Below are 21,915 nucleotides of genomic sequence, written 5' to 3' on the forward strand. Positions count from 1 at the left end.
GAGCTATGCTAGATATGCATTGAAAGTAAATTACCAGGCTTATTTGGTTTGGGGGTAGTAACCGCCGTAACAAGCAAGTTACACCCCGCTTTTTTGTGAATGCAAATCCTTTTTTTTTTTTTTCCACATTTCCTCTTACCGTTGAAGCTTAGAGCAATGTTGGAGTCACATTAACCGTGTGTATGTATATTGAATAAGGGTATTATCTCTAGGTAGTAGCCTTCATTCCCGCAAGCCACCCCCTCTTCATTCACGTCCTCTAGACTTGATGGATCCACAGTGTTTATCCCACACCCCTTTGAAGTCCTTCACAGTTCTGGTCTTCACCACTTCCTCCGGAAGGGCATTCTAGGCATCCACCACCCTCTCCGTGAAGAAATACTTCCTGACATTGGTTCTGAGTCTTCCTCCCTGGAGCTTCAGCTCGTGACCCCTGGTTCTGCTGATTTTTTTTATTTTTTTTTTTTTGACGGAAAAGGTTTGTTGTCATCTTTGGATCGTTAAAACCTTTCAAGTATCTGAAAGTTTGAATCATATCACCTCTGCTCCTCCTTTCTTCCAGGGTGTACATATTTAGATTCTTCAATCTCTCCTCATAAGTCATTCGATGAAGACCCTCCACCTTTCTGGTCGCCCTTCTCTGTACCGCTTCCGTCTTGTCTCTGTCTCTTTGTAGATACGGTCTCCAGAACTGAACACAGTACTCCAGGTGAGGCCTCACCAAGGACCTGTACAAGGGGATAATCACTTCCCTTTTCTTACTCGATATTTCTCTCTCTATGCAGCCCAGCATTCTTCTGGCTTTTGCTATCGCTTTGTCACATTGTTTCGCCGACTTCAGATCATTAGACACTATCACCCCAAGGTCTCTCTCCTGCTCCGTGCACATCAGCCTCCCCCCCACCCCCCCATTGAATACAGTTCATTCGGATTTCCACTCCCCATATGCATGACTTTGCACTTCTTGGCATTGAATCTCAGCTGCCATATCTTCGACCACTCTTCCAGCTTCCTTAAATCCCGTCTCATTCTATCCACTCCTTCTGGCGTGTCCACTCTGTTGTAGATCTTAGTGTCGTCCGCAAATAGACAAACCTTACCTTCTATCCCGTCCGCAATGTCGCTCACAAAGATATTGAACAGGACCGGTCCCAACACCGATCCTGCTTCAATTCATAGGAGCAGAATTGAACACCAATCTAGCAAAGGCCATTCTACCCGTAGTTCGGGCAAGGACACTTACTCTACTAGCAAGATCCATTTACTTACAGAAACAAATGACAGCTCATCAGTTTCTCACTTTACTAGGCCATATGGCCTCCACAATTCATGTTACTCCTATGGCACGGCTCGCCATGAGAATTACTCAATGGACTTTAAGATCACAATGGATCCAGGCCATTCAACCACTACATTATCCAATTCAAGTGACCACCCAACTAAGATCAACTCTACTTTGGTGGACAAACATGGACAACTTGCACAAAGGCCTACCTTTTCAGCAACCAGTCCCACAGATAACGTTAACTACAAATGCATCCACCTTGGGTTGGGGAGCTCACATAGACAATCTCCAAACACAAGGGACTTGGACAACACTCGAAGCAACATTTCAAATAAATTTCCTAGAGCTTCGAGCTATACGTTATACGCTACATGCATTCAAGGACTGCCTTTCACACAAGACTGTTCTGATCCAAACGGACAACACAGTAGCCATGCGGTACATCAACAAACAGGGAGGTACAGGCTCGTATCTCTTTTGTCAAGAAGCTGCACAGATTTGGGCCTGGGCCCTATCACACTCAATGTTTCTCCGGGCCACTTATCTGGCAAGCATTCAAAATGTACTAGCGGATCGCCTCAGTCATCAATTTCAACCACACGAATGGTCCCTGGATCCCTCAGTAGCGACGAGGATCTTTCAACGTTGGGGTCAGCCGACAATAGATCTCTTTGCGTCACATCTGAATCACAAAGCGGACATATTCTGTTCTCTACACAAACAGAAGAACCAGCCAGCCAAGGACGCCTTTGCTCATCCTTGGAACTCAGGCCTACTATACGCGTATCCTCCAATACCGCTCATAACCAAAACTCTAGTGAAGCTTCAACAGGACAAGGGGTCCATGATACTCATAGCCCCATATTGGCCTCGACAAGTATGGTTTCCCACACTTCTAGACCTCTCAGTCAGGGATCCAATTTGTCTGGGAGTAGCTCCCACTCTCATAACTCAGGATCAGGGTCTGTTGCGCCATCCCAACCTTCAATCCCTAACCCTGACAGCATGGATGTTGAAAGTTTGATCTTACAGCCACTCAATCTTTCCACCAACGTATCTCAAGTATTTCTAGCTTCTCGTAAACCTTCCACACGTAAGAACTATTCTCTGAAATGGAAACGATTTACTCTGTGGTGCAGGCAAAAAAAAATTGACCCTTTTACTTGCCCCACTACTTCTCTACTAGAGTACTTAAACCACCTTTCAGACTCTGGTCTCCAGACTTCATCTGTAAGAGTACATTTAAGTGCAATCTCAGCCTACAATAACAAGGTAGGAGATGCGCCTATTTCCACACAACCTCTAGTCAGTAGGTTTATGAGAGGTTTAACGCATCTAAAACCACCAATTTGGCCGCCAGTCATAGAATGGGACCTCAATCTGGTCTTAACAAGACTCATGCGTTCCCCTTTTGAACACATAGATTCATGTGATTTTAAATTTCTCACATGGAAGACTAGCTTCCTCATAGCCATTACATCAGCTAGAAGGGTTAGTGAGTTACAAGCACTTGTCACGTACGCACCCTATACAAAGTTCCTACATGACAGAGTGGTTCTCCGTACACATCCAAAATTCCTCCCCAAAATAGTTACGGAATTCCACCTAAACCAATCCATAGTTTTACCCACATTCTTTCCAAGGCCCCATTCCCATCCAGGAGAAACAGCCTTACATACCTTGGACTGTAAGCGTGCACTAGCATTTTATATAAACCGCACTGCAGTCCACAGAAAATCCACTCAACTTTTTGTATCTTATGATCCAAACAAACCAGGAAAGGCAGTGGGTAAACATACCATATCCGATTGGCTAGCAGATTGCATGGCCTTCCTCTCCAAGGTTGAGTAAAGGCGCATTCAGTAAGGGCAATGTCAACTTCAGTAGCACACTATCGTTCAGTGCCAATCCTTGACATATGTAAAGCAGCAACATGGAGTTCTCTTCACACTTTTGCAGCTCATTACTGTTTGGACAAGCAAGGACGACAAGATTCAGCCTATGGACAATCTGTCTTAAAGAACTTGTTTCCAGTTTAATCCCAACTCCTTCTACATCCAATCTGCTGTAATCTTCAGCTGACTCATTTTCAACAACAATACGTCAGTGCTATGGTACTTCACTACAAAATGACTCAGCCTCTAGCTTGCTAATCACCCATATGTGAGGACTAGCATCCTGCTTGTCCTGGGATAAAGCAAAATTGCTTACCTTGTAATAGGTGTTATCCCAGGACAGCAGGATGTAGTCCTCACGAAACCCACCCGCCACCCCGCGGAGTTGGGTCTTATTCCTTTTATTTTATTTTTGCTAAAGCTTATTGCTACATACGAGACTGAAGAGAGACACCTGTGGCAGAGAATATCATGGCATGCTGGGCATGCTCACTGGCCTCACAGGGCCAGTCAAAAGTTTCTAGAAACTTTGACAGATTTCCCGCGCTAGGGCTCCGTTGGTGACGTCACCCATTATGTGAGGACTACATCCTGCTGTCCTGGGATAACACCTATTACAAGGTAAGCAATTTTGCTTTCCTTAGGTTCAGTGAGGACCCTTCCTGTGCCTCCAATTTGGGTTATCGTTTCAATCTCAATTTGTTATAGAGCAAATTTTCTGCTTCAGTGTGGGGTGAGTGTTTTATCATTTCATAGTGAGTCTTTAGATTCTCTTCCTTGTTCTTCTGGAAGTCCGCTGGCAGTTAATTTAATATTAAAAAAAAAAGGAATTAAAATAAATGTTTAAATGTTGCTTAGTTTCAATTTATTTGTTTTAAATTGCATATAAGCTGCTTATGCATAGCACTAACCAACATACATAATCATATGTAGAATACTGAAGATAAAATCAGTACATAAGCATACATAAAATAATGCACAAAAAACACAACAGATAAAAGTATTAAAATATAGCACAGTTAGCTTGTTACAAATAATACTGGCAGACTGAGGTCAGCACGAATGCATGTAAGGGGTGTTATCGGCAAACTTGTTCTCTCCATCTACTGGTTGGTGAGCATAACCCATTTGTCTGGACTTGTCTGACTGGAATCAAGGAAAAGAAATTATCAGGTAAAAACTTATGTATACACCGTATTTTTCGCTCCATAAGATGCACCTGACCATAAGAAGCACCTAGGATTCAGAGGGGGTAAATTAAAAAAAAATAATAAAAAATGGTGTGCTATAAACCAGCTCTGTTCCCGGGCGACTGTGCATCTTATGGAGCAAATTAGGGGATTGTATAAAATTATTTTTTTTTGTCCCCATTTCGTTTTCGGGTCTGGGGAGAGCCATTTCAGTCCACTCCCCAGATCAGAAAACTTTTATCGTTCTCTTTCTGTGGGGAAAAACCCTCCCATCCCAACCCTTTAAATTTAATTAACTGCAACCCCCCTCCCGACCTGCCAAAAATCCCTGGTGGTCCAGCGTGGGTCCGGGAGCAATTTCCTGCACTTCGGCCGTCTTCTGCCAGTAATCAAAATGGCGCCGACGGCCCTTTGCCCTTACTATGTCACAGGGGCCGACCAATGGCACCGGTAGCCCCTGTGACATAGTAAGGGCCGTCGGCGCCATTTTGATTACTGGCACCCGACTGTCCAAGTGCAGGACATCGCTCCTGGACCCCCCCACTGGACCATGAGGGTCTTTTGGCAGGTCTTTGGGTCAGGAGGGTGGGGAGTTGTAGTTAGTTTTTTTTTGTCTTGTTTTGTTTTTTATATTCGCTCCATAAGACGCACAGACATTTTCCCCCCACTTTTGGGGGGGAAAAAGTGCATCTTATGGAGCGAAAAATACAGTACTTGTGTATAAGTCGAAAAATGTTACCATCAAAAATAGTCCTTAAAATCGCGGTCGTCTTATCCACAGGTCAATCTACATAGTGCCGATACGAATGCACTTGCAGTTGCACAGGCATGTCCTCCCCCTCCCAAGCCAGGGTCTGATTGGCGCACTTAGAACCACGTGGTTCAAAGCACTCCACTGGGACCCCGCAGGGGAGGAGGGAGGACATGCCTGAAGGACCGCAAGTTCATAGTCTTCCTCATAGCAGCAGCAATGGATCCGGAGGAGTTGAGGGGGAGAAGCTGTCCTATCACTACACTGGGAGACCGCAAGTGCCGTCGTCGACCAGATAGCGGGTGAATTAAGTAATCAGGAGGGGGGAAGGATTCAAACAGGAGGGGCAGCCATTGGGGAGGGAGAGAGGGAAGGATTCAAACAGGAGAGGTAACCATGGGGGAGGAAGGGAAGGATTCTGACAGTAGGGACAACCATGGGGGAGGGAGGAAAGGATTCTGACAGTAGGGACAGCCATGGGGGAGGGAGAGAGGGAAGGATTCAAACAGGAGAGGTAACCATGGGGGAGGAAGGGAAGGATTCTGACAGCAGGGACAGCCATGGGGGAGGGAGGAAAGGATTCAGACAGCAGGGACAGCCATTAGAATGATGACATCTTACCCTCAGGAAAATGTGTGGAGAAGAAAAAGAGAGCATCTTACACCACATCGCCGAAACTGAAGGTTATAGAATGTGCAAAAGGAGGCCAATAATTGTTTAGCTGCAAGAGAATTTGACATTGGTGAAAACTCGTCAGAGATTGGCGAAAAAAATGAAGAAAAGCTGCTAGAAATGCCAAAGTCAAAGAAAGCCTTACATTTCAAAATTGCGCCTGTTGAAGGAATGGAAAAGGATTTGAATGGCTGGGTAATGGAATGCAAACAGAATGGCTACATTGTGACTCGCTCAAACATTAGGATTCGTACCCTTCAAATGGTAAAAGAAGAAAAATATTCAGCGACCGAAGGTCTGAAAGAATTCACAGCATCGTCTGGTTGATGTTCAAGGTTCATGAACAGATATGGATTGTGCCTTCGTCAGCGCACAAAGGTTTCACAGAAACTGCCTAAAGAGCTTGATGAAAAGATCTCTTCATTCCACAAATTCATTGTTCAGCAGAGAATAAAGAATCATTTCGATATGGTAATATGGATGAAATGCCAATGACATTTGATATGTCTGGCAATTGTACTGTAGCTGGTGTTGGTGAGAAAATCATACTTGTAAAAACAACTGGTCATGAAAAGACCCATTTCATGGTGGTCCTGTCTTGCCTGGCAGATGGCACAAAACTGCGTCCGGTGGTGATATTCAAGAGGAAGACTATGGCGAAGAACCCAAAAATTCCAGCAGCCCTAACTGTTCAGGTTCATCAAAAGGCTGGATAGATGAAGAGGGAACAAAGTGGTGGCTGTACGATGTGTGGGGTAGACGACCAAGCGGGGGGCTAAGAAAATGACTTTCACTATTGATGTGGGATATGTCCCATGCACATAAGAGGATGTGAAAGATGATGCAAAGAAAATGACAATCACATTAGCAGTGATCCCAGGAGGTCTGACATCAATGCTCCAGCCATTAGATGTCTGTCTCATTAAGCCTTTCAAGGACCAATTGTTGCATATGTGGCAACAGTGGATGTGTTCTGGTCAAGCAAAGCAAACAAAGGGAACCTGATGAAACCAGATATTGATTTGGTAGCAAAATGGATAAAGAATGCCTGGGAATCAGTTCCACCAGAAATGGTCAAGAATTCATTCCTGAAATGCAGCATTAGCAATGCTATGGGTGGATCAGAAGATGACGCCATCTATGAAGGCAGACGAATAAGCATCATCGGATGATGATTCAACAGAAGGAGACAGCGAAGAAAGCATTTATCCTGATGGCATCACCAAAGAATAATTCCACGTGACTATGAAGAATCTGACTTGGAAGGGTTTGAATAATAGAGAAGGATTGAAACAGCAGGGGACAACCATGGGGGAGGGAGGCAAGGATTCATAAAGCAGGGACATTTTCTTAAGTTGTGAATGTTTCTTATGAGACACTTTATTCTGCTTTTAAAAAATAAATAAATGATTTTCTTAATTTATCGGTTTGTTTCTTAGTATGATTTCACCATCTCATAAGCCCCCTAGGTTTTACCCTTGACTTAATCACAGGTGACAGATAAACCTTGATTTTGGGGCCCAAAAAATACCTTTGACTTATACATGAGATTGACTTATATATGAGTTGAACCGTCTCCATCTGCTGATCGGTGGGCATAACCCATTCATTTGGACTGGTCTGACTAGATTTAATGAAAGGAAATCATCAGGTAAAAATTAATTTCTCCATATGCTTGGGAGTCCCTGCTTGTGTGGCTGACCTTTATCCTGTTTGTCTACAGAGAAAGCTAACTTGATCACCTGTACTAGATCTGCTCTATGAAGAGCAGGGTAAGTCAGCCACATAGTCCATCCCAACTCCCCTTTAGAGTTGGATTAACTTTCTATAAAGACTTGTGCAGCAGGTGGCTGCGTGGGAAGACCCCCCATGCCCTTCTCAAGTTTTCTGAGCTCTGAGGGAGCTTTTCCATTGTTGTGCTGTCAGATAACCTCACCTACTTGTGTGGCTGATATATTCTGTTTTCTACAGAGAACACTTGTTAGAAGTGAGCAGCTTAGCTTTGTTGGGATGTTTGTTTGGACCTGAAGTTTCCTCCTCAGCAAATATCAGAACTGGGGCAAGGATCCAATGCTATGAGCCTTTATAGCTATCAGTTGGTAGGGAGGGGAGGTTTCCTCTCATTTTATATCCTCCCAGCTTACTTAGTCCAGTCATTGCAACAACAATCCTTGGCTGGGGGCCATACACCATGGCTCCTCCCAGAATCCTACAATCATGAGTCCTCAACTAGGCTACTAGACATTGCCATTGTGTGATAACTTGAATTACAAGCTTTGTTCAATCTATTAAGTAGAAGACCTGAGAAAGGAATCAAAACCAGAGCTAGCGGGCCAGCCTAATCTTTGTATTCTGAATACTTACGTTGAATTTGAATATGTTCGGTTTTCAGTGCTTGGAAAAATGTTACTATGTGTGATCTCTCACAGGTCTACAATAGCACCAAATCCTGACTACTATGGCAAAGCAACTTATGGAGTTTATTTGTATTATTTGTAATTATCTTTCTTTCCCATGTTTTTAGGAAATCTGCTCCAAAGAAGTCCAAATCTGACAACCAGTGATGGAACAACTTCACCTATTGGATTTTTCTCCTTATTTTACACCGACCCCTGGGAAGAGAGAAGAAACGAGATGAAAACATCCGTCTTGTGTACTTGCTCAAGATGCAGACTGTTTGCGCGTATATTCTCCTTCCCCAAGTCCACCCATCAGGACAGGACACCAGCTCTCCCCTCCCTTGTCTACTGCGAGGAAAATAGAGGACTGGCTGTCTGCTCTGTGGCCCTCCGTTACTTGCTGTTTCTGTGTTTTTGTTTAAAAAAAAAAAAAACAAAAAAAAAGAAAACAAAAACCAAAAAAAAAAAACACTCAGGCAGAAAGCACACCCTTGTTGGGAGGAAGTTGAACGTGTATGTCTGGGAAGGAGTGGGGTAAGAGGTCTTTGTTTATCAAGGCAAAGGTGCACAAACTTTTAAACAAAAATCATATGCCTGCCCCAAGGACATAGGCGAGGCAATCTGGAATTTTGCTGGCCTATACAAGAGACCCTTGCACCTATGGTGGCTTGTCTGTGTGCTTGCAGTAGCTTGTCAAGCCCAAGCATCCACGTGTGTGGGACAAAGCTTTCTGGATTTGTTTTTCTTTTGCAATTTATAAAGGAAAAATATTTTTTCCTTGTGATTTAAGATTCTAAAAGCACTTGGAGATTGATTTAGGGGGAGGGCAATTATTCCCTTTTTCCCATCTTCCTCCTGTGGGCCCCTCTCCCCTTTCTCCCATCCAACCTTTTGCAGAGACCATTTTCAGCTGCCCCAATTGGTTTGTAAAAGTGTTCCTTTTTAAGAAAAAAATTTGTAGCCCCTGTATCTATAATCTTGCAAACGCAATCTGTATTTTTGTTTGTGACCATGCATGGTTATTTTGGGGGTCTATTTTTTTTTTTTTTATCTCTGCCGAGAGAAAAGAAAAGTGGGAAGGGATTTCCTTTCGGACTGAGTTTGCGAGTCACTGGAGATGCTGCTGGTGGACTATGAGTGTTGGTGTCCATATTGGAGGAGGCAAGAAAGTTAAAAAGGAAGCACGTGCAGCAAGTTGTCTTAAGAATACTTTCAGGAGCAAAATGGTTAACTATTTTTGTGTGCATGGAGGAGTGGTCTGGCAGCAGTTGGGGAAGCATTAGAAAAAGGTTTGGATGGAAAGCAAGTGTGAGTGGATGGGTAGGGAAAGAAAACTCTTAACCATTTTTTTAAAAATCCCAGTTCTGCTTTTTTTGTTTATTTGAATGAAGTACGTTTTTTGTATTTACAACATTTAGTTGTGTGGCTTTTTAATTTTATGTATTTTTAATAGTTTGAGGGACATTTTCCCACTCTAGCGATGTACAGCGAAAGGTTCATTGGGTCACTGAGCTGCAAGAGAGGGCAGAATTGATGGTGGGTAGTTTCAAAATAATCTCTGGATGGCTCATAGCACCAGTTCCAGGTGTTGGTATAAGGTTTTGAAGCTGCCTTCATCCTACAGTAAGCAGGCCTTTTACTGCTGCAAGGATGTAGATGGTACGTCTTCCTTCCTAAGCCTGTACCAGAGAAGATTTTGATTTTAATAACATTTTCAAAGTGTTTTTCTTCTTTTGTCTATGCCCCCCCTGCTTGTCTCTACTTCCATACTGTTTTTAAGCAATCTACCTACTCCTCCCTTCTCACTACCTCCCTCTTCTGCGTGTGCCCTAGGATGTACCGAGAGCTTACACTCCTTTCAGGCCACATGTTTCTAAGCATGAAAGGATATATCCTTCAATGTTATATGGCTGGGCAGATCAAAAAACTGCTCTGAATGTGATCTCACGCAGCCTGGGAGCTATGTTCACTTCCCCAAGAGTAAGTGGCAAGAGCATAACCGTTTTTATGTGTGTGTGTATAGAGGGGGGAGAGAGGTATACACACACATTATTTCTTAACAGAATTATCTATGTAGGAATCTTTTTTTTATAAACTTTTTTTATAATCAAAACAGCAAAAAAAAAAAACCCCCAGCAAATACTGAACTAGCTCAAAGCATGCAGGGAATTTATTTTTTTGTGATTAAAAAAAAATTCCCACTACATTTTAAGATTTTGAAGTGTTAGTTTAATATACCCCAGTCCTGATGAAAGTTTTGGACTTTTATGTGGATGAGACTGTCTTTCCTGAGTGAGGAAGAGGTGTGAGCTAAGTGCGGGTCTGAAGTTTTGTGCTGAGGGCTATGCAGGTGGGTTAGGTGTCTGGAAGGCCTAATGGGAGCCTGAGCACCTCTGCACTTGCTAGCCCAGAGTCTTCGGTCTCTGTGCAAGGACTGATGTTCTCTATTTCTTTAAAAAAAAAAAAAAGGGGGGGTGGGCAGAGGGCACGAAATTTGATTTCTCTCTCAGCACACATCCCATTCTTGGCTAGACACCCAGGCTGGGCTGTTCCTCTCTGTCAAAAAGAAGAGACAAACTGAATCCAGCAGCCAAGCTACTGATTCTGTGAATCATTTGTTTCATGGTGATTGGGAGGAGAATGGGGGGGGCAGCAGAAATCAACATGCAAAGTTTTTGCCAACTTAGGTTTTTTCTTTTTTTTATTAAAGAAAAGTTACATAATAGGAAAAAAATAAAGAAAAGATAGTATGTGACCCTTTAGAAAGCAATGCTGAAAAAAAATGGTGCGATCTGGATGATCGTGGCTTATGGGATAGGCACATTTGCCCAGTAGCCAGCCATATAGGGTGGGAGCAGCCGTCATGAGTTGCATGCACGCTGCTGGCCTCCCTGGATCTGTATTATAGTCCATTATGCTCTGTGTTATGGTTGAAGACCACCTTTCCAAATCCTCGCCTGTCGTTTTTACCCTTGTTTGGGGGGGGGGGCAGCACCATGGGTTTTTTTTCCCCTTTTGAGAAGAAAAACAATTACTTCTATTGTAGAGGAGTATTCCAGGTCATTTAATGATATTGTAGTGCTGTCTGTCAGGGGATTTTTGTGCTATTTTGAAATAATTAAATGAATTTTTTTGGAAAAAACATACACAAAACAAACCTTTCTTTGTTGTCCTTTTTTCAAAATTTGATTTTCTCTTTGGGGAGGAGTTGTTTTTTTATGCTTCTGCCCTCCCCCCACCCCCTCCAACCTTTGGACTGATATGATCTGGAGCTCCACCGCCCTTCTCTGTGGGTGAAAGGCATTAGGCTCTGGTGGCTACAGGTTAATAAAACTATAGTTTTCCTGGTCAAATTAACTTACTTTGTTTTCAGTTGTTTTTTTTGAGACACACTCTTTTGACCAGATTAAAACAGGAAGGGGCACCAATCTGTTTTAAGCATGTTATATGCACTGTGTTGTTTTTCAGAAAGTGCACATAGCAAGTGGCTCTGGTTTTCCCATAATATTGAAAAATGTGACTTGTAAGAATCTTGAAGGTGCTTACATGTGATGGAACTGAATCAAGTTCTGTTTCTTCGAGATTGCTAATGCTGCCATGTTTGTCGTCCTCACCATCATGACTAGTCATATCAGATCCACAAAAGGGTAGCCTTAGAGGTTCAGTTATTGTGCTATCTTATGGAGAGGTAGCTAGAGTGAAGAGAGTTCAATCATTGCCCAACAGTGACAAATAGTGGCCATATACACAGTGCACATGTATTTCCTAGCTTGTAGACAGATGGACTCAGGACCAGTGGGTTATGTTCCCCTGCCAGCAGATGGAGACTGAGCAAGCTGGCGTCATAGTATATATACTCCTGCAGTGACCCCAGCCTGCCAGTATTCTCCATCTCCAGCAGATGGTGGACATCCATTTCCCTATTGGGATTGCTGTGAATTTTGAAAGGAGAATTTTAAATTGAGGAACGAAAGCCCCGCTCTCCTGCAGTGATACCTAAATGCCCTCCCCCAGTTGAGAATTCCTGAGGTGATTTCTGTGGTCCCTCAGAGGTGTGCCTTGGTCTGGTAGCCAGTTTCCAGCGTGGAATTAGCTGCTTGTACAGCTGAAGGGAAGCGGGTGCAGGAAGCCAAGTGCAGTGGTGACGGCAGATGCCCTCTCCCCCTGCAGTGGGAGACCATCTCTATTCAGCCGGTAAGTGCTAAGCTCTGGTAAGTTTTAAAAAACAAAAAAAAGAGAAAAGGAATTTTACCTACAGACGGGGATTTTTAGGCCTTCCTTCAGGCTCCATGCTTGGTGGCTGTCCCAAAGTCGTTCCTGCTCCCATCGAGGTTAGGAGAATTAGTCAGACTGGCAGGTTGAGCAGCCCTGGTGGGCTAGGCCCCACAACAGGCTTTTCTCCTGCATGCTGCATGGTAGGCCACGATGTTTTTTGCGCACTCTTCTGCATGCTTTACTGCCCTCTACAGAGCATCAGTGTGCACAATACATCAGCTCTACCCACGCATGGTGCGCACTGCATTAGGCGCAATTTTCGAGCACATAACTTTTTTTGAATGTGGTGATACACTCCAGTGGGGCACACTGACAGTGCGTGCGCCTTGCCGCACTTGTTGCTGAGGTGCCTATACTTGGTGCGCACATTTTTAAGTGCATTTGAACGCGTGGTTACTGCCGCTCATGGCACCGGTAAACAAGAAGCCTAAGCACCTTTTCGTAGCGTGTAGCAGATGGACTCAGGACCAATGGGTATAGTGTACTCCTGTTAGCAGTTGGAGACGGATCAGATTTCAATCTGACGTCAGCCCCTAGTACATATACCCCTGCAGGAAGTGCAGTGCTTCAGTATTTTCTGTCTCCATAGCAGTTAGGGACTATCTGCACGCTCTCAGAGCGTTAGACCAAAATTAAAGAACAAAACCCGAAATTTAAAGAAGAAACCTACCTGAAGACGAGCCCCGCACTCCTGCGGTGATACCCTCTGGTCCCTCCCCCAGTTGAGTTTCCCGAGGCGATTTCCGTGGTCCCTCGGAGATGAGCCTCGGTCCAGTGGCCGATTTGCGGCAGGGACCTAGCCCCCGAATCCTCGGGCGCGGCGTAGAGGCAGCCTCGGTCCGGCGGTCGATTTGCGGCGAGGACTTAGCCCCCGATCCCGGGCGCGGCTGAGAGGCAGCGGGTGCACCCCCTCGAGCGCAGCGGTGAAGGTATTTACCCTCTCACCCCGCAGCCGGAGACCGCCCGGAGAGAAACCGGGAAGCGCCGAAGACAAGGTAAGGTGGAAATCTTCTACTTTAAGCCGGTCTCCGAAGATCGAGGAGGAGCACAGGTATGAGATCGGAACCTGTGCCACCGGGTTGATCCGTCCTAGCAGGGCTAGGCCCCCGGCTGTTCCAGGGTCTGCCCGCGTGGAGACCCTCCGAGGAGGTCGCCATATTGCCCGCATGCTCGCCGTCGCCATCTTGGCCCTGTTCGCCGCACCGCCCGCCGTCCGTTCCGAGCGCACAAATTAAGCTAAGCGCGCAAAATTACTTGTGCGCATAATCTTAGGCACACATAAAACCTTACGCACATAAGTTACGCGCACACAACAAGGTGCACATCTGCGCGCGCACATAAGCGCATAAGAACTTACGCGTCCACAGAAATGGCACCTCCAGAAACAGGAATAAAAGCTCAAGGCCTCTGCCCAGCATGCCACATCAGAGCCGCACAGAGCGAGGAAGCCAACGCGCTATGCGCACACTGTGAGGAAGCCCTGGGTGATCCAGGTCAGGGCCAGCCCCACCCAGGGCCCAGTTCTAGCTCCTCAGGGGGCACTCCGGACCTAGTAGATCCCAGTGAATCCACCCCACAGACGGGGAATCGGCGCCCCTCAACTTAGACCCAGCGTCGATCTCTTGGGTGGAGCTGTTTAAGGGGATTCACACCTTTGTCAAAATGCAAACTGACCCCCGGGCGGAACAGACATATGCGCCACTGGAAGACCCTCATGCCCCAGGACCCTCGAGGCCTAGGCACAGGCTCCCACCACCCAGATGCCCCACCTACGGGGACACGGATTTCTCCGAAGAGGAAGTCGAGGCCCTCGAGGAGGGGGAACTCCCCTCGGGGACAGAGCCACACTGAACCATGAGACGCTTCTTCACAAAGGATGAGCTTCTGGACCTTGTATCCCAATGCCTATCGGAGCTCGCTATCCCGGGCCAAGGCACCTCGGGGGAACCTAGAATGAACCCCCTGCTGGAGGGCCTTCGACAGACGTCTCGCCATTTTCCTCTCTTACAGGCGGCACAACAGCTAATTGACCTGGAATGGAATGCTCCGGAGTCCTCTTTCAAAGGAGGTCGAGCCTTGTCGGCCATGTACCCCCTGGACCCAGCGACCAAGGAACTTCTGGCGTGTCCTAGAGTGGACGCCATAATCTGCGCGGTCGCTAAGCGCACTACCATCCCAGTGGACCGGCGCCTGGAAGCTATACTAAAACAATCATTTGAGGTGGCAGCCATGTCCCTGCAGATTGCGGCCTGCTGCACCGTGGTGACACGTTCCTGTTTATCTCAAGCCAGGAACAACACCCTGGGAGAAGACATGGAATCAGCACTATCATTCCTCACTGACACGGCTTCCGATCTAGTGCGCACAGCAGCCAGAGGAGTGTCGTCCACAGTGGCAGCAGGGAGACAACTCTGGCTTCGAAATTGGTCGGCTGACGCCTCCTCCAAGACACGCCTCACAAGACTGCCCTTCAAAGGATCTCTCCTCTTTGGCAGCGAACTAGAAAAACCGGCCAACAAATGGGGCGACTCCCCATTACCTCGTTTGCCGGAAGACAAGACGAAGAGAAACCAGCGTCCCTTCCCCAGGTCCTCCAGAGGCAGAAGCTCACAGCGCTTCAACCCTTACAAGAGCAACTATCAAGCGCCCCGCCCTATGGGCAGGAACCATTCCTTTCGGAACAAACACAGCAAGAGGGGAACCAGCTTGGGTCCAGGCCCCAGCCGTACCCCACAATGAGATTCAGCCGACCCATCCAAGGGAAGAAGCCATAGGGGGCAGACTAACCCTATTCTACCGCAGATGGGTCGAGAACTTCGGACAAGTGGGTCCTAGCCATCATCCGAGAGGGGTACTACCTGGACTTCCTTCGAATCCCTCCGGACAAGTTCGTGGAATCTCCCTGCCACGACCCCTGCAAGAGGGCGGCAGTGGAAGCTACACTGACCAGACTTCTGGCTCTCGGGGCCATAACCCCGGTACCTACATGGGAAATAAATACTGGACATTACTCCATCTACTTTATCGTACCCAAGAAAGAGGGTACATTCAGACCCATCCTGGACCTCAAGTCGGTCAACCGACACCTAAGGATCCCACTCTTCCGCATGGAAACCCTACGATCAGTCATACGAGTAATACAGCCAGGAGAGTTCCTCACATCCCTGGACCTGTCGGAGGCCTACCTACACGTCCCAATTCATCAGGAACACCAGCGCTACCTACACTTCAAGGTCCTGAATCATCACTACCAGTTCCGGGCACTACCCTTCGGGTTAGCCACTGCACCCCAGACATTCACCAAGGTAATAGTAGTGGTGGCGGCAACACTCAGGAAGGAAGGAATCCTCGTTCATCCCTACCTGGACGATTGGCTGATCAGAGCAAAATCAGCGGAGGAAAGCCACCAAGCAACCAGCAGAGTCATAACCCTACTGGAAAGCCTAGGTTGGGTAGTCAACACAAACGAGAGCTCCCTACAGCCCTCGCAGTCGTTGGAATACCTAGGAGTCCGATTCGACACCAAGGAAGACAAGGTCAGCCTGACCCCTATGAGGAGATCAAAGCTATGGAACCGGCTCCAGACCTTGCTGAGTGCCTCCCGTCCCACAGCATGGGATTACCTGCAAGTCCTCGGACTAATGGCATCCACACTGGAAGTGGTGCCATGGGCGCGAGCCCACATGAGGCCCCTGCAACGCTCACTTTTATCACGGTGGAGTCCACGATCCCAGAACTACTCCGTACGTCTACCATTACCGGCCAGAGTCCGGACCCAGCTACGGTGGTGGCTACAGATCAGCCACATGAGCCGGGGATCAAGACTATCCTCCCCAACCTGGACCCTGCTCACCACAGATGCCAGTCTACACGGGTGGGGAGCACACTGCGAAGAGCTAACCACCCAAGGGCGGTGGAACGAAGAAGAGGCGGGGTGGAACATCAACCGCCTAGAAGCATGGGCGGTCAGATTAGCCTGCCTGCGGTTTGCCCACAGACTTCGAGACAAAGCAGTCAGAGTGATGTCAGACAACGCCACAACGGTGGCCTACATCAACCGGCAGGGCAGAACCAGAAGCCAACAGGTGTCCTTAGAAATAGACCCTCTGATGGCTTGGGCGGAAGCAAATCTCCAGGATATCTCCGCCGTCCACATCGCCGGGAAGGACAACACCACAGCAGACTTCCTCAGCAGGGAAAATCTAAACTCGGGAGAATGGAAGCTGTCACCCACAACCTTCAAGATGATAGTGAATCGGTGGGGGACTCCAGACATGGACCTTCTAGCAAGCAGATCCAACGCTCAAGTACCCAGATACTTCAGCCACAGGCGGGATCCGCAGTCCCAGGGGATCGATGCCCTGGTACAGGCCTGGCCACCAGGGACCCTGCTATACGCCTTCCCTCTGTGGCCCTTACTGGGAGCAATCATTCACAAGATTCAGCGGCACAGGGGGCTAGTTCTTCTGGTGGCCCCGGACTGGCCAAGAAGACCCTGGTACGCAGACATGAGAAGACTACTGGCAGGGAATCCACTACCCCTGCCTCCACACAGACCTGCTACAACAAGGTCCCATCCTCCACGAGGATCCAGCTCAATTCTCTCTTACGGTCTGGCCATTGAGAGGGTCCGCCTGAGAAAGAGGGGATACTTGGGGGCAGTAATAGATACTCTCCTCCGAGCACGCAAGTTCTCCACATCTCTAACATACATAAGGATCTGGAGAGTCTTTGAGGCCTGGTGCGAAGACCACAACGTCAAACCACGCTCCTCTAAAGTTCCTGTGATTCTGGATTTCCTACAGAATGGACTACAGAAGGGCCTGTCCCTCAACTCCATCAAGGGTACAGGTAGCCACATTGTCATGCTACGGCTCCAGGAGCGAGGACGACAGCATAGCCTCGCACCCAGATGTATCACGCTTCCTGAAAGGAGTCAAACACATTTGCCCACCACTAAAGTGGCCAGTGACCCTGTGGAACCTCAACCTCGTCTTGGAGTTCCTAGCGGGATCCGCCTTCAGACCCCTCCAAGGCCTGTCCCTCCGTCTGTTAACCTTGAAGATGGTGTTCTTGCTGGCCGTTGATGTAAGCTACCATGGTCGCATTGTCCGACAATACCCGGACTGCCCTCCCCTGCAGGAGATGACTGAAGACTTGTAATGCTACCCGTACTGCCCGGGTCTCCAACCGCTTGATCAACCACAGGGACTCCTCGGGAGACCATAAGCCCTGCATGGACTTCCTCTGGCACACCGCTCCCCAGCCGGAGAGACTGGTGTCCATGGTGACCACTGTCCATTCGGGAATCTCCAGAGGAACCCCTCTGGATAGATTCTGTCACCAGCCACCATGGTAGACTGTCCCTCGCCGCTTCTGTAAGTGGCAGTGGCAGAAAAAACAGTTCGGATAGTGGGTTCCAGCGGGACAGTAATGCGTACTGCAAGGGCTGCATATGAGCAAACGCCCATGGCACCAGTTCTAAAGTTGACGCCATGGACCCAAGAACCTGTAGATATTCCCGAACCCTGGGAGACATTTGGAGTAACAGGCTCTGCACCTGAGCTTGTAACTTGAAGATGCGGTCCTTGGTGAGAAAAACTCGACCCCACCGAGTGTCGAAGAGCACTCCCAAATACTCCAAGGACTGAGAGGGTATGAGCTTGCTCTTGGAGAGATTTACCACCAGGTCACTGAACGCCAGTATTTCTCTGTCTCTAGAGCAGGGGTGGGCAATTCCAGTCCTCGAGGGCTGCGAACCAGTCGGGTTTTCAGGATATCCCTAATGAATATGCATGAGTGAGATTTGCATGCACTCTACCTCAGGTGTATGCAGATCTATTTCATGCATATTCATTAGGGATATCCTGAAAACCCGACTGCTTCTTGGCCCTCGAGGACTGGAATTGCCCACCCCTGTGCTAGAGACAGAGAAATACTGGCGTTCAGTGACCTGGTGGTAAATTTTTCTTTTCTGATTCAGGAGTTAGTGTATATAGTTATGGTATCTTATGGGAGCCATCATGCTTTATCATTACGAAATACTGGGGGACTGTAGGTGGCACTCTCCTATATAAGGCGGAGTTTTGTTTTTAAAACATCTCTGTCTCTATCTGCTAGAGTGGGGGGCAAAACCAGCAGTCTGGACTGATCCGGGTCCCTGCAGGGAACTGGGCTTTCTGAATCGCGTGCCCAGAAGAGTGGCCTGTGCCTGTGTCGGGAGAGCGGGCGCTCGCCGGCTCTCCCGCGCATTTTTCTGTATTGGCCTGATTAGTTAGCTAGTTGATAACAGCAGTTATTCCTGCCCACACTGTAAGGACTAGTTGTCAGCCTTAGAAGCTTGACTGCTTGCAGAATATCACTTCTTATTGAAATCAGTTTTTATTTTACTCATTTGTTCTCTTATCCTGGGTAGAAGAGTCCACTAGATCCTGAACGTAATTCAATACCCAGCAACCCCCACCTCATTCCCATGACTTACCCAGAAGCTTTGCAACAATCTTAAATAACTACCAAAATTAGGGAGGTGGTTGTCTGAATATCTGGCCTTGCTGAACAGTACCCTGCTGGCACCCACCTGGTTGGTTTCTGGGAGGAGTTGTCACTTTTTAGTACCAACCCACTATTCTATGACTTACAGTATCTCTAGGGTGCTTTTTTTCTGTAGTAATCTGTCCCTCCAGTCTGCTCAATAGTATTGGCAGCAAAATGCTATAGATCCCCAGCCAACCTCTGGCTTTCCTCTCCCCCAGACCTGTCATCAGGCCAACCAGCAGTCAGTGATGGTGCAGCTGGCCATGGGAAGCAGGGGTCAGTCTTTAGAAGATGCAGTCATCTGTTAGCAGCTAAGCAAAAGCAGAGAAGTGCTTATGGCCTACCATGGGTGGTCACCTGCCTTGCCTGTCCCTTCTGCCAGTCCTGCCCTAACCTTGCCACCAGAAATCATCTGTGTTTATCACTTGATTTTTTTCTAAATTTCATTACAGGTTTATTTCCAATACCTCCACTAGGAAGCCATATCATATATATCCATTACCTTTTCTGGGAAGAAATATTTTCTGAGTTAGCATCCTGCCTTCTTTCTTTCCCACAGAACTGGAATAGCAGGAGTGAAGGGTATTGGCAGAACATCTGAATTGTAATTATCCATCCAAATCCAAGCTCAAATTGTATTAGGTACAGTTAGTAATTCTTGGCCCAAGAAAGCTTACAAGCTAAGGGCTTCATTTACTAAGTGTTTTTCTCATCGCCGAAGAATGGGAGGAAAAATCCCTGCTTCTCAGCCCATTCCCACTAGCTTGCACCTTCATTTAGCTGTGTGAGGGTTTCAGGGCTAGGAGGTGGTGCTATAGGGCAGAAGTGTGTGTGGCTGCAAAATAAAACAATTAAAACAAACCACGTAAGAAAAATCAGATTAAAAAAAAAAAAAAAGCTTTTATTTATAACTTGTTTCCAAAAGCCTCTTCATTCTAGTTTAAAAAATAGGATTTTGAATCTTGCTTGCTCTGCCTTCCCTCCCCCCATCCTGCCATTCTCTTGTTCTCTGTACTGCTTGTCTGACATTGTGCTATTGCTTTCTTGCTTCTATTGGTCATCTTTTCGGCACGTATGTGATGTAGTGATGGATTACTTCACCTTCTGCAGTGGCCGCTTGATGTATCCAGGCTGCGGGCCTTGCCTTTGTCTCACCATATTCTACATAGGGTACGTAACATATAAGCCCCTTCTGCAGCAAGAGAGAGTTGTCATTTATGTATGAGAGCAAAACAGCCACAGTTATATCTCCAAGTGAAACCGTTTCATGTGCCTGGCACTGTGATGCTGGTCAGCAGGAGCACTTGCGGCTGGTGGCAGCATGGACATCTGAACTAGCAGAGGGAAGCTGGATGGAGTCCACTTCAGGCAGGCTTGGTTCTTTTTGCTGCAGTGTAAGCATATGAAAAAGAGTTAGGACAGGGGAGTAGGAAGAACAGTATAGAATTTCCATGCTTATCCAGCTCCAGGAGGGGGCAGAGTTATGTCCCATGGGCAGTGGTAAAAATGGGTGTTCGTTTCTTGTATGACTTGAATGTCCTTAAGGGACATGGGTCTCGCATCTACTATAGTACCCCCTGGCTGAGGTAGGTTTGTTTGCGCTGCTTCTTTAGGCTGGAAGCCTAATTAGAACCTGTCCAACTGGACAGGTTCTAATTAGTTTTCCTCTGTTTACTTTATTTTTTGGGTCTGGCCCCTTCCCTCTGCTCCATTGGGCTTGTAGCTCAAAGAAGCATAGAAATGATGGCAGAAAAGGGACCAAATGATCCACCCAGTCTGTCCAGTAAGCTTATGCCAGTAGCTGCTCAGTCTGAATCAGCCTCCATTTGGCTATGATGCCATGTGTCCTCATTCACAAAAACAGTATCCAAATTCAAGAAAGCATAGACTAAAGACAGGGGATCTCTGAGGGAGTTATGGAAATTGTACAGCTAATTTGGACAAATGGATACACTAAACAGGCCATATGGTCATTTTTTTCTGCTGTCATGTTTCTAACTACCTGGGGGAGGGGTGTTACCTCTATGTTTATATCCAGCTCAGTCTGCTGACCACAAATTGTAGTTTCTCTGATACCCTAAGGTGACCTCTAGGTGTTGCCATTGAGCAATAGCTGAGACTTCACACCCTAGGAGCAGTAAGCATACACCTGGCAATGTTGAGTGGGCCAGCCCTGTTACTCTATTTTTTCTACGGATAAGCACGATGAGCAGTCCCATGCATATGTGATGTCACTGTACAGCACAAAATATGGTGTGCTAACTCACTGGTTAGAGACCTAGAAGGCTTTGCACACATGAAGTAGCCACTGCACTAAGTAGCCTTCAGTAATGCACTTTCCGTTTGTTTTTTTTCATCCAATGAACAGATAACTGAGGAGCTATTGTTGATTACTGCTGCCACAAGTAATCTCAGGATTTTCTTTTTTTTTTCTTAGTTTTTTTTTCAGAATTTTATTCTTTCTCTTTTAAAAAATTTCAAAAATTTTTTTTATGTGGAAGAGCCCCTTTTTCAAACTGTGGTCAAGAAAAAGGCTTCCGTATCATCCAGCTCCACCAGTCCAGGCAATACCTGTGGGTTGTTTCCCTGTACCAGCAGATGGAGGTAGAGAACACTGGTTTTTCCCAGCATGACATCATTGCCACTAAATATAGGAGATGCAGCACTGGAAAAATCCAGTATTTTCTGCCTCCAGTGGATGGTAGGGCCTGGTGGTGCAGCAGTTAGAGGTTGGATTGTAACCTCTGTCAGACCCAGGGCCCAGGCCACTGGTTTCGGCCAACCCAGTGTATCAGCTCCTAGCCCTAGAGGGGGCCAGGTAGAGCTTTAAAAGGGGGAAGGCTTAGATTAGACAGACTGTTCCTTTGGTCTTCCTGCCTTTTGTCTCTCCCTCTCTTCCCCCACCCCCCTACAC

At 46.9% G+C, this 21,915-nt stretch overlaps 2 protein-coding genes across 4 annotated transcripts in view; one reads left to right on the forward strand and one right to left on the reverse strand.

Annotated features, from left to right (window-relative positions):
• HCFC1 (host cell factor C1) overlaps positions 1 to 10,326 on the forward strand; it is a 465,140-nt gene extending 454,814 nt beyond the window's left edge. Inside the window, exon 27 of the mRNA XM_029609928.1 lies at positions 8,318 to 10,326. Coding sequence (XP_029465788.1) covers positions 8,318 to 8,357 — 40 coding nt within the window. The 3' untranslated portion in view covers positions 8,358 to 10,326. The remainder of the gene's footprint in view (positions 1 to 8,317) is intronic.
• A 9,555-nt stretch (positions 10,327 to 19,881) lies between these two features.
• LOC115095782 (ras-related protein Rab-7a-like) overlaps positions 19,882 to 21,915 on the reverse strand; it is a 71,351-nt gene continuing 69,317 nt past the window's right edge. For all 3 annotated transcript variants that reach the window (XM_029609950.1, XM_029609958.1, XM_029609942.1), the window contains one exon: positions 19,882 to 20,388. In XM_029609950.1, the coding sequence (XP_029465810.1) occupies positions 20,293 to 20,388 (96 nt within the window). In that variant the 3' untranslated portion in view covers positions 19,882 to 20,292. The remainder of the gene's footprint in view (positions 20,389 to 21,915) is intronic.

The sequence above is a fragment of the Rhinatrema bivittatum genome, chromosome 1, assembly GCF_901001135.1.
Source record: "Rhinatrema bivittatum chromosome 1, aRhiBiv1.1, whole genome shotgun sequence".
NCBI classification, from domain to species: Eukaryota; Metazoa; Chordata; class Amphibia; order Gymnophiona; family Rhinatrematidae; genus Rhinatrema; species Rhinatrema bivittatum.